Source organism: Rhinoderma darwinii, chromosome 6 (assembly GCF_050947455.1).
Source record: "Rhinoderma darwinii isolate aRhiDar2 chromosome 6, aRhiDar2.hap1, whole genome shotgun sequence".
Classification (NCBI taxonomy): domain Eukaryota; kingdom Metazoa; phylum Chordata; class Amphibia; order Anura; family Rhinodermatidae; genus Rhinoderma; species Rhinoderma darwinii.
Window position 1 is genome coordinate 66003159 of NC_134692.1, and position 13506 is coordinate 66016664.

At 37.2% G+C, this 13506-nt stretch overlaps 1 protein-coding gene across 2 annotated transcripts in view; it reads right to left on the bottom strand.

Annotated features, from left to right (window-relative positions):
- Positions 1–11377: 11377 nt before the first annotated feature.
- Positions 11378–13506, bottom strand: part of PTH2R (parathyroid hormone 2 receptor) — a 487305-nt gene continuing 485176 nt past the window's right edge. The window contains exons 13-14 of one of the 2 annotated variants that reach the window (XM_075829904.1): positions 11939–12021; positions 11378–11851 (exon numbers count right to left, since the gene is read on the bottom strand). In XM_075829904.1, the coding sequence (XP_075686019.1) occupies positions 11626–11851; positions 11939–12021 (309 nt within the window). In that variant the 3' untranslated portion in view covers positions 11378–11625. Of the gene's footprint in view, positions 12022–13506 lie in introns of both variants that reach the window. The other variant, XM_075829903.1, reaches the window with a different exon arrangement.

Consider the following 13506-nt stretch of genomic DNA (forward strand, 5'->3'; position numbering starts at 1 on the left):
ATAAATGAGATCCAAAACTATTCCTCAGTCCTACACTACATATACTGAAAAGGTATACATTGTATACATTTGTGTCCTGCATTAAAACCAGAATATATCACACTACCAGAAACTGCTATAGTTAAGAATTATACCAAAATAGGCTTTCCACTTGTTGGCATTTTACGGCAGATCGATTTGAGTCAGACGGATGACACCTTACTTTATGTATAGTCATGATATGGACTGATGTGACATATTGTAGCACATTGTTACAGCATTTTTTTTATAGTACATTCTCTTCTACAGCTGTATAAACAAGTCTTCAAATTACTGAGATCAAATCTCCCTGCATTCCTTGCTTGTCCAGAGTCTAAGTGTACTCATCTATTTCATTTTTATCCATAGACTGCAATGTTAAATACTTTTGTGTCAAAAAAGACAAATGTATAGTAGGTATGATAACTTTATTGGCTAACAATAAAATGCGTTCCGTACATTGGGGTATCCGCCATTTTCACGAAGTACAGTAAAAAAATAGTGTAGTACCGTGTTAGCCAGAAACATAATGCAATGTTAAATACTTTTGTGTCAAAAAAGATAAAAGTATAGTAGGTATGATATCTTTATTGGCTAACCAATCTATGTTATCCATAGACTATAATAGAGAATGATATTGCATGCACAGGTCCTGACCCCGGGGCTAGTGTATGTCCCAGCACTCTCAATTTGTATGGCATATCCACTGGCTAAGCCATAAAAATCATTTCGGGAAAATCCTTGTAGATTTATTCTGCATAAAAGTAAAGCCTATAACTATACAGCATAATTTATCTTTTACTGATCGTCAGTTACATACCAGAGCTGCTTTCCAATTTCGACTTTCTGCTACTTGAAATACGAAGCTGTCAACAGACAAATCGCTATCAATTTAAATGAGCTTCTATAATGCACAGCCCTCGATATGGTTAGTGTTTCCTTAGTACATTCAATTATTGTACAGTACCTTTTGATTAAGTCAATACATCCCAGAATGAAAATCACTGAAGAACGCTTTGTACAGACTCTTGATAAGCAATGCATTCTGGGAGATATCAGCACAAAAGCCAGCAGAGTTTTGTAAGCAGATTTGGACAAGAATGGGCTATAACTCATGATCAGTACAATACATCAAGTATTAACATATATCAGTTCTGCTGCTGCATGCATATATAATATTTTGCCTGGTTATTTATCAGTAGCGATAGCCTACCTATTTATTATGTACAAAAATATCAACCCAATGGTGTACTGTATCAAACATAAAATATTTGAGAAGCATGTTTTTATGCAGTTATCTTTTAGGATATGCTCAACTTTTAGAGCACATTCAGACGTGGCGGACAGTCCGTAGCGGAAATCTGCAGCAAAAGTATCTCATTGATTTGTATAGATGATTATTTTAGTTAGTGCGCACATTGCAGACAAAAAAAATCTGTGTGGAAAATAATGTGAGGAGCAGAATTTATATTCCACAGCATGCTCATTCTGTTGCGGAGAAGCAGTGGATTTACACTGCGGATTTCACCCTTTGCAACCCATAGGCTGAAACCTGCTTTAAATATCCGCTGCTATATTAGAAACAAAATCTGCATGGAACATATGCATATTTTGCCATAGATCTGTTGCTTATTTGTTGTGAATTTGCTGCAAAATATGCAGCGGAAATTGCTGTGTATGTAGGCTTTCTTATACTTTACAAACGCAAAAAAATGCCACCAAAAACATCACCAAAAATGAAGTTAAACCCTGTGTGTGAATAAAGTCTTAATATCTGGTGCCCTCCTTTTTTTTTTTAGCATTTCTGCTGTGGATCTGGCGACTCATGGTCCCCACTGCATTCATCTAAAATGGCCCCCAGTGTTTCAGACTAACCTATGCACACTGTGGTTTATTATTCTGAGACACTCTTCCTGCTCCCGGATGAACCAACACTGATGATGTCTTATCCCCTGCAGGTCTCTTGCAATTCATCATCACTTGTCCATCTGAGAGCAGGGGGAAGCATCCTAGACTACCGAAGCATAGTGTGAATAGTGTAGTCTGAGAAGCTGGTGCCCATTTTAGAGGATGCAGAGGGGACTGGGAATCGAAAGATCTGCAGTGGAAATGCTAAAAAGGAGGCACAAGGTACTTTAACTATAAATGAGTATATTATTAGTATATTATTAGTATATTATGTCTATTTTTTATGGATCGCTTAATTTATATAACTTTTTTTAATTAGTAGACTGCATAACCACTGTTGATCGTGTGCTGAAACGCTTAAAAGCCAGGACCAGAATTACCTCCTGTCTTTGCTTCAGAAGAGTTGTTGTAAATCACAGAGGCTCTCCTCTGGCTGGGCTTGGGGGCTACAGCTCTTTTTTTTCTGTGAGCCCACTATCCCCATATATATAGATGCAAGAAAGGGTTAAACCTTTACTGTTTTCACACCAGTTGTTGGAATTCCATGTCTGTGCTTCCATTCAGGAGGAGGGAGGAGTGAGTCAAGACTTGATCAGTAAAGATCAACAGGGATTAGTGTGGCCAGTCTTACATTTCCCCTACATGTAAATGTAGTGTTACATGCCGGCCATTTATTTGTACTACTGGAAGGGCCAGGTCTGCCAGAGCAAGGGCTACGCTTTCTTAGCATTTCTTAGAACTAGCTCATAAGAGTGCGTCCCGAGTAATGAACCCCTCCTTCAATTACGTCAATCTATATACCCTTAAAATACATTTCAAAAGGTTGCCCTCATGGGACAACCCTTTAAGTAACAGTTATAAAAAAAAAAGTGGAGGTTTACTCCTTTCCTTCCAGCTGTGGACTCATGGGTGTTGCATAATGTTCTATACATATTCATGAATGCAAATTGGAAAACTTCCATCTTTGCTTTAACACGTTTATACACATTCATTAAATTAATCAACATGCTCTTTGAAACTTATCAGGAGAAAACAGAAGCATTAAAGAGGCTCTGTCACCAGATTTTGCAACCCCTATCTGCTATTGCAGCAGATAGGCGCTGCAATGTAGATTACAGTAACGTTTTTATTTTTAAAAAACGAGCATTTTTGGCCAAGTTATGACCATTTTTGTATTTATGCAAATGAGGCTTGCAAAAGTCCAAGTGGGCGTGTTTAAAGTAAAAGTCCAACTGGGCGTGTATTATGTGCGTACATCGGGACATTTTTACTACTTTTACTAGCTGGGCGTTCTGACGAGAAGTATCATCCACTTCTCTTCAGAACGCCCAGCTTCTGGCAGTGCAGGCAGCGTGTTCTCGAGACACGGCATCGTGTCGGACGAGCGAGGACACATCGGCACCAGAGGCTACAGTTGATTCTGCAGCAGCATCGGCGTTTGCAGGTAAGTCGATGTAGCTACTTACCTGCAAACGCTGATGCTGCTGCAGAATCAACTGTAGCCTCTGGTGCCGATGTGGCCGACACGATGCAGGACCTGGGGCAGGAAGTGAGTGATGTCACAGCGTGATCTCTCGAGAACACGCTGTGTGTCTGCACTGCCAGAAGCTGGGCGTTCTGAAGAGAAGTGGATCATACTTCTCGTCAGAACGCCCAGCTAGTAAAAGAAGTAAACATGCCCAGATGTAACACACATAATACACGCCCAGTTGGACTTTTACTTTAAACACGCCCACTTGGACTTTTGCAAGCCTCATTTGCATAAATACAAAAATGGTCATAACTTGGCCAAAAGTGCTCGTTTTTTAAAAATGAAAATGTTACTGTAATCTACATTGCAGCGCCTATCTGCTGCAATAGCAGATAGGGGTTGCAAAATCTGGTGACAGAGCCTCTTTAAACCTATGAACAAAAAGTAAGTGGAAAAGTTTATTAACGACGCTCATTCTGTAATAGCATGCTGTTATTATCAATGGATAATAATAGTGATATTAATAATAATAAAACCTGTGCTGTAATATATATTTATCTATATATATATATATATACATATATATATATTAGAAACTGAAGGCACCGTGCTGTCTTTTTATACAGAACAAATGATTCCAAAGCAAGAATAGTATTTTAATAACTTCGCAAAAAGAGGAATTTTCTACAGGTAATATGTGAATAAATGTGCAGTACATTATCTTCATACCTCTCTCATAGTTAGATGAGGAAATATAAAAATATTACTTTAAAGGAAGATATTATTTTCTTTCATGTCAGAACTAAAGAAAGATTTCAAAAATCTAAGGATGCATCTATCATTTTTTTATAAATATAATCCATGTATCTAGGGGGCACAAAATCTGCATCTGTCATTCAGAAAAATTCTAATTGTCTACTGAACCATATCTCGTTGCACCTTTGTTAATCGATCGCATAAAAAGCTTCCTAAATGCCTTTTAAGTCAATAGCTTTAACTGTGATTCTATAGAGAATATTGTGCCGTGGTGCTATGTCAGAATGTTAACAGGTGTATGTCTCGGTATATCACATTTATTCACTGATATGTGTATATATTTCTTTCTATATATTTTTTCTATATACATCTGTGTGTTCATATACAGCTGTGTGTTTGTGTGTGTTTGTACATGTTATAACATACACAGGGATAGACATACCATTGATGCAACCTGTGCAGCTGCACGGGTGCCCAGTAGGTAAGGGGTCCACTGTCACCTTATAGAAACACTCTTATGTCTGTTAGTTTGCATGTAAATGCCTGAGATGATGAATTTTATGGCTAACAATTACTGATGGATTGTTAGAGAGACGTAAGGGGGCGATCTATGATGAGATATTGAAGAGCAACAGGTCCATATATTGTACTTGCACAGGGGCCCTCAGTTGTCTGTGTCTGTCACTGAACATAAATGTACTGTAGGTAAATGTAGCTGCCTATGTCTGTATATACAGTTAGGTCCAGAATTATTTGGACAGTGACACAAGTTTTGGCATTGTAGCTGTTTATCAAAACATATTGAATATATAGTTATATAACCAATATTGGCTTAAAGTGCACACTCTCAGATTTAATTTGAGGGTATTCACATCCTAATTTAAGGAAGGGTTTAGGAATTACAGCTCTTTAATATGTAGCTGCCTCTTTTTCTGGGTACCAAAGGTAATTGGACAATTATCTCAAAAGCTATTTAATGGGCTGCATGGGCTATTCTCTCGTTAATCCATCAATTAAGCAGGTAAAAGATCTGGAGTTGATTTCAGGTGTGGCATTTGCACTTGGAAGCTGTTGCTGTGAACCCACAACATGAGGTCAAAGGAGCTCTCAATGCAAGTGAAACAGACCATCGTTAAGCGGAAAAAAATGAAGAATCCATCAGAGAGATAGCACAAATGTTAGGAGTGGCCAAATCAACAGTTTGGTACATTCTGGAAAAAAAAAAGGGCGCACTGGTGATTTCGTGAACTCCAAAAGGCCTGGACGTTCACAGAAGGCAACAGTGGTGTATTATCACAGAATCCTTTCCATGGTGAAGAAAAACCCCTTCACAACATCTACCCAAGAGAAGAACACTCTCCTGGAAGTAGATGTATTAGTATCTAAGTTTACCGCAAAGAGAAGACTTTATGAGAGCAAATACAGAGGGTTCACCACAGGGTGCAAACCATTAATCAGCTTCAGTGTGATGGCATGGGCATGCATGGCTGCCAAAGGCACTGGGTCACTAGGGTTTATTGATGATGTGACTAAAGACAGAAGTAGTCGGATGAATTCTGAAGTGTTCAGGGATATACTTTCTGCTCAGATTCAACCAAATGCAGCAAGGTTGATTTGACGTCACTTCACAGTACAGATGGACAATGACTCAAAACATACTGCGAAAGCAACCCAGGAGTTTTTTAAGGCAAAAAAGTGGAATATTCTGCAATGGCCAAGTAAATCATCAGATCTCTACCCGATCGAGCATGCATTTCACTTGCTTAACGCCTGCAGGACTGAGCCTGTTTTGGCTTTGTGGACACAGCCGATTTTTTCAAATCTGACATGTGTCACTTTATGTGGTAAGAACATAGGAATGCTTTTACCTATCCAAGCGATTCTGAGATTGTTTTCTTGTGACATATTGTACTTTATGTTAGTGGAAAAATTTGATCAATAAATTCAGTATTTGCTTGTGAAAACACCAAACTTTAGAGAAAATTTGCAAAAATGTGAATTTTTCTAAATTTAAATGTATCTGCTTGTAAAACAGATGGCAATACCACATAAAATAGTTACTAATTAACATTTTCCATATGTCTATTTTAGGTTGGCATCGTTTTTTGAGCATCCTTTTTTTTTGTATGACGTTACAAGGCTTGGAACTTTGGCAGGAATTTTGTCACATTTTCAAGAAAAATTTCAAAAGCCCATTTTATTAGGGAACAGTTGAGTTGTGAAGTGGCTTTGAGGGCCTTATATATTAGAAACCCTCATAAGTAACCCAATTTTAAAAACTGCACCCCTCAAAGTTTTCTGAACAGCATTTAGAAAGTTTCTTAACCCTTTAAGTGTTTCACATGAAGTAGAACAAAGTATAAGGGAAATTTACAAATTTTTTTTTTAGTCAGAAAGTCCATTTCAATCCATTTTTTTCTGTAACACAAAAGGTTTTACCAGAGAAGCGCAATTCAATATTTATTTCCCAGATACTGCAGTTTTTAGAAATATCCCACATGTGGCCCTAGTGTGCTAATAGACTGAAGCACAGGCATCAGAAGCAAAGGAGCACCTAGAGGATTTTGGGGACTCATTAGAATATATTTTAGGCACCATGTCAGGTTTGAAGAGGTCTTGTGGAGCCAAAACAGTGGAAACACCCCCAAAAAGACACCATTTGGGAAACTAGACCCCTCAAGGAATTTATCAAGGGGTATAGTGAGCATTTTAACCCCACAGTTCTATCATTTTTTCCAATAAAACTTAGAAATTATAAATTTTTACAAGGAATAAAGTAGAAAAAGCACCGCAAGATTTGTAAAGCAATTTCTCCTGAATACGGCAATACCCATATGTGGTAATAAACGGCTGTTTGGACCCATGGCAGGACTTTTGGCTTTTAGAACTCAAGTTTACTGGATTCGTTTTCGGGTGTCATGTCCTATTTGCAAAGCCCCTGAGGGACCAAAACAGTGGACACCTCCCAGAAGTGACCCCATTTGGGAAACTACAGCCCTAAAAAGAATTTATCTAGTTGTATAGTGAGCATTTTGATCCCATAGGTTTTTTGCTGAATTTACTGTAATTAGGCCGTCAAAACTTCTATTGTTTTTTAATCTTTTTTTATTACGGCGTTCACCGTGCATTATAAATGACATATTTAATTTATTATGTGGGTCGATACGATTACGGCGATACCATATGTATATAGGTTTTTTATGTTTTACAGTGTTTGCACGATAAAATCACGGTTTTTGTTTTTGTGTCGCCATATTCTAAGAGTGACATTTTTTTTCTTTTTCCATCAAGAAAGCTGTGTGAGGGCTTGTTTTTTTGAGGAACAAACTGTAGTTTTTATTGGTACAGTTTTTGGGTACATGCAACTTTCTGATCCCTATTTATTAATTTTTTTGGTAGCTGAAGTGACTAAAAATAGCGATTCTGGTATTGGTTTTTTTAATATTTTTTTTATGGCGGTCATTGTGCGGGATAAATTAGAATATATTTTTATAGTTTAGGCCAATACGGACACGGCGATACCAATAATGCACAGTTTATTTATGTTTTTCATTTTTTTTCTAATAATAAAGGATTTTAAAAATCACCCTTTTTCCCTTATAATTTTATTACTTTGAACTTTAATTTTTTAATTTTTGTAATTTTTTTGGTAATTTATTTGAACTTTTTTTGTTTTTTTAGTCCCACTAGGGACTTGAAGATCCAATTTTTGTTGGATCGTTGTTATTATACCCTGCAATACTTATGTATTGCAGGGTATTATACGTGTCAGTTTTACACTGACAGGGGGAATATTAGGTCCTGCCTCTGGCAGATGGAAGGCCTAAGGCTCCAGTTGCCATAGCAGCCATCGGCCCCCTGCAATCGCGCCGCGTAGTGCCGATGTTGTTATAACAACAAATGCGGCGGTCACTATTGACTGACGCATTTAAGGGGTTAATCGGCAGGGATCACCACTGTCATCCGACCCAATGTTTTCCCCCAGTACTAAGGCTGCTAGTAGAAGCCTGTACTGGGAGATGCTGGGCTGCGGGGAATACCTGTGCGCTCTGTTATGAGCACACGTAGATTAACGGGCTGCAGGCACAAGGACCAGTGCTGCAGCCCGTTAATCTACGTGGGGTGGTTGGGAAAAGAGTTAGACAAAACTTAAGGCCGTAAGACCCACAAACAAGCAACAACTGAAGACAGCTGCAGTAAAGGCCTGGCAAAGCATCACAAAGGAGGAAACCCAGTGTTTGGTAATGCCCATGGGTTCCAGACTTCAGGCAGTCATTCCCTGCAAAGGATTTTTTACAAAGTATTAAAAAAAAAATCCTTTCTCAACCCCTTGAATTAAATCTGAAAGTCTACACTTCAATTGCATCTCCGTTGTTTCATTTCAAATCCAATGTGTTTGCATTCAGAGCCAAAATCATGAAGATTGTGTCACTATCCAAATAATTCTGGACCTGACTGGATGTACATGAGCCCCATAAAAAAAATTGCTAGGGAGCCCCATGAGCACTAATGTACTTGTTATTCTATTGAATGCAATACATTGATATGGCATGAATTTATCATATGTACAAAGAAGGTGCAGAATCTTCTTACTCTTTTTACTATGTTTTAAAAAGGACCTGACGGCTCTGATTGGATAGCGTGAGATAGTTTAGGGAAACTCCCTATTGATAAGGGTAATAGTAACATTCAGTTTACAATTTCTTTATACCTTTGCAAGAACAACACAATGCAGTGTTCTAAGAATATATTCGCTAGCATTATTAATTTATGGGAAATACAAGTATTTACTAAAACATTTATGTCTAGCGAGCTGACAGGTCCTCTTTAATGTTGCACTACTGGGAATTTTAAATTGCTTATAGTTACCCAGTAGATCTATCAACTAGCAGATCTCATTTTATTTTCTGTACCTGCCGCATATTGACAAAATGTGTCCTTGCAGATAAATGAAAAGATTCTGATATTACATGTATATAAGAGAACTTAAAATTATGCAATTCCTGAGTATGTTAATATTTCTCCAAAGGGAACACTGGATGCATTTTTAAACAGTATTAAAACTAGAAAAAAAAGTAACCTTTTCTGATATGTTTTTGTATGGGAAATCAAACTTTAGTACTACATTTTTATAATAGAATAGAAAGCCTTGATCTCTATAAAGGCACGTCTTATTAGGTATACATAAAAAACAACAACATTCTAATGTAGAATTATGTTATTACTAATACCATTTGAAATTTTTTCTAAAATCCATATGTAAATGTCCTTCAAGTCAGAAATTAAAAAATTCCAGTTCAAGAGTATCTATAAAAAATAGCTGTAGATGAAATACCGTGAACTACTGAATTACACTAGGTTTGACATTTATTAGTCAGTCATACGGAAAGTGTCTTTAATGTCATCTTCCCTTTTTCCAACAGCTATGAAAATGTCACCAATTTTGGAAAATGTGGCTGGGGATAATTATGACATTTATGCGGTACATATCTTTTTTTCAATATAGTTTATACAACAAAATAAATCAAAGGTTGACTTATCACAAAACCCTTTTTGTATCAAACGCGGGGGTTTCGGCATTAGAAACTACTAGCAGCATCTGTAGAAAAAATCTTGTATCCCATGCCGGCCAGGTGAGTGGTCATCCATTTAATACATGGGTGGACTGCAGTAGGTCCACATAGCAGGAGTCTGGCTAATAGAGTGGAGTCTTGAGTGGGAGACCCTCTTCTATGGCCTCCATATGGTTCAAGAGTTGGCCACATAACTCTCGTAACTCCCATATAACAGAATGTAGATAGATGCGCACATGTGTGGCAACCTCTCTATTTATTACCTTCCTGGAATCGGTCCCAAAGCATCTATCATTAATTTATGTCATATTCTGTGTATATGCCATAAATGTCTGAGATGGGAATAACTAATCCGATCCAGTGTCTCTACTACAAGGCTAGAAAAAGGCAAATAATGAATGTCAACAATATGCTGCATTTTATATGTTCCTACAGGCAAATCTTTATCCGTAATTGTTGAAATCCTAATTGTATATGGAGAGTTTCAGTGTTTTTCACGTGTCAAATCTTACCTTGAACAAGTATTAATATAAGTTACATCCAAAATACTGAAGTCAATGTAGAAAACGACAGCAAAAACAGCAGAAACCCACCACCTATAGGGCATAGTGTGACTTAAAAGATAAAAAGATGCAACATGTCTTGAAAACACTTAGTTTAATACAGTGTTGGAGCATGCCATATAATATCGGATTACTAGAGCTCCAGTAGGGGCCCCTTGCAGGCTATAGACGCCGTATTATGGATCTGTAAAACACAAACCTCAGTCTAATTGTTTAAGCCATATTATTTTCAGAGATAGGCAAACCCAACATAAAAGCCTAGAAGCTAAAACAAATATTTTGGTGTTTGTATTGGATATGTTGTCAGTATATGAAAATGTATGTGATAGTTGACATCTTCATACAGAAAAAAATAGGACTTATTACTAACTGTGACATCATGACAAGTACAACAAAGACTGTTGTATTGAGATATGTTAAATCTCCTTGAAAGAATTTATTGTCGAATTTGAAACACTACTGGATCTAATTCACACTGAAATTTTTACAAATTTAGCATTTCTACACTTTTGCACAGGTAGGTGTGCTTTTAGCTTTTTGCTGTCTGACAATGCTGCCGCCTAACAGTCATGGACGTGTGTTACCTGGTGTAAAGTTTTCACTGATTTATGTTGATGGTGCACCCCTCAGCTTTTCTGCATTAATATTTGGGACGTACTGTATGTTTAGTCATAGATGCATTTGGCTGTATGAATGTTGTTTCTTCGTCGAGAGCCATTAAGAATGAGCAGTGAAATCATAGGTTGGGCTAAAGTGGTTATTATTTTTCTTATCTTTCATTGAAAAAGGATCCTATCCCGCAGAACTTACAATTTAATGTATCTAATGATTTGTAGTGCTCATATAACTGCCGACAAGGCCACTATTCTACCCTCTTTGAATTTTTTCATATATTATATTGCACAATCAAAAATAATTGTAATGATTTAACAATCATTCCACTCTTTTATTGTAAGCAATGTAAATACAGCAGTTAATTCAAATATACAATTATAGTAACAGTAAAAATTTATATATATATATATATATATATGTATATATATATATATATATATATATATATATATATATATAATACAGATTCTTCTTAAGATTTTTCTCTTCCCTACATATGTTTATTTTTTCTGTTTTAAACAATTGTAATTGTGCTTCATCTCAGTCTATGCAGAAATGCATCTCCATTACTGAGTCATGCAGTAATGATTTTCATAGTTAGACACTGGCTGCATGAAGAATAATAATAATAATAATAATAATAATAATAATAAAATAAAAAATTACATTAAATACCCGTTTTAGGTAAAATATCCATTGGGCCATATTTTAAAACCATGGATTATAGAGTTTCCTCTAAATGATTTCTGTTGATTTCTGCCTCTGTGTTCAATTGTAGTGGCCTTAATGTTTCTTTTAAGGATATATCATCAACCTGTTTCTCATCATCCTCGTTGGCCTCTTCTTGGATCCACTGAGGCAAACAGTCTTGATCAGAATTACTTCGAACATATCCAGGCAAAGTCATATGTCCATCGACTTGTTTGCTGACACTTCGACTGACTTTGCTGGAGATCAATACCATACGAGAGCTGGTTACCATTTGTGACTGGCTGCTAGTGCTGTGGGTCATGTTTGTCAAGACAGAGCCATACCTGAAGTTACCACAGCGTGTTGTGCTTTTCCAGTCAAAAGCAAGATTCCATCTGGTCCATGTTTTCTTAATTTCGGTTTGCACCTTAAAAGTAAAATACAAGAGAAAATGATGAAGTGTAGCTTACATTGTGTTACTGTAGAAAAAAAAAAAGAAACACTTTCCCAGATATTTCAAATATAAGGTGGCAAACTGAATTTACTTGATTATATTCCAATTATTTTGAAAAAACACAATTGTTAAAGTTTTTTTTTTGTTTCAAGGACTCATTTTAATATGCCCTTTTAAATAAAAATGAGCAACAAGTAAAGTAGCATCCCCTGCTCACCATCTTTTCACAGTTGTAATATATATATATATATATATATATATATATATATACACTACCGTTCAAAAGTTTGGGGTCACCCAGACAATTTTGTGTTTTCCGTGAAAACTCACACTTATATTTATCAAATGAGTTGCAAAATGACTAGAAAATATACTCAAGACATTGACAAGGTTAGAAATAATGATTTTTATTTTAAATAATAATTTTCTCCTTCAAACTTTGCTTTCGTCAAAGAATGCTCCATTTGCAGCAATTACAGCATTGCAGACCTTTGGCATTCTAGCTGTTAATTTGCTGAGGTAATCGGGAGAAATTTCACCCCATGCTTCCAGAAGCCCCTCCCACAAGTTGGATTGACTTGATGGGCACTTCTTGCATACCGTACGGTCAAGCTGCTCCCACAACAGCTCTATGGGGTTGAGATCTGGTGACTGCGCTGGCCACCCCATTATAGATAGAATACCAGCTGCCTGCTTCTTCCCTAAATAGTTCTTGCATAATTTGGAGGTGTGCTTTGGGTCATTGTCCTGTTGTAGGATGAAATTGGCTCCAATCAAGCGCTGTCCACAGGGTATGGCATGGCGTTGCAAAATGGAGTGATAGCCTTCCTTATTAAAAATCCCTTTTACCTTGTACAAATATCCCACTTTACCAGCACCAAAGCAACCCCAGAACATCACATTACCTCCACCATGCTTGACAGACGGCGTCAGGCACTCTTCCAGCATCTTTTCAGCTGTTCTGCATCTCACAAATGTTCTTCTGTGTGATCCAAACACCTCAAACTTAATAACACTTTTTTCCAATCTTCCTCTGTCCAATGTCTGTGTGCTTTTCCCCATATTAATCTTTTCCTTTTATCAGCCAGTCTCAGATATAGCTTTTTCTTTGCCACTCTGCCCTGAAGGCCAGCATCCCAGAGTCGCCTTTGTACTGTAGACGTTGACACTGGCGTTTTGCGGGTACTATTTAATGAAGCTGCCAGTTGAGGACCTGTGAGGCGTCTATTTCTCAAACTAGAGACTCTAATGTACGTGTCTTGTTGCTCAGTTGTGCAGCGGGGCCTCCCACTTCTCTTTCTACTCTGGTTAGAGCCTGTGTGTGCTGTCCTCTGAAGGGAGTAGTACACACCGTTGTAGTAAATCTTCAGTTTCTTGCTGGAAATGGGCCTCTATACACCTATGTAGATATTGCATTAACCTCTTAACGCTGAAGGACGGATATATCCGTCCTCTGCA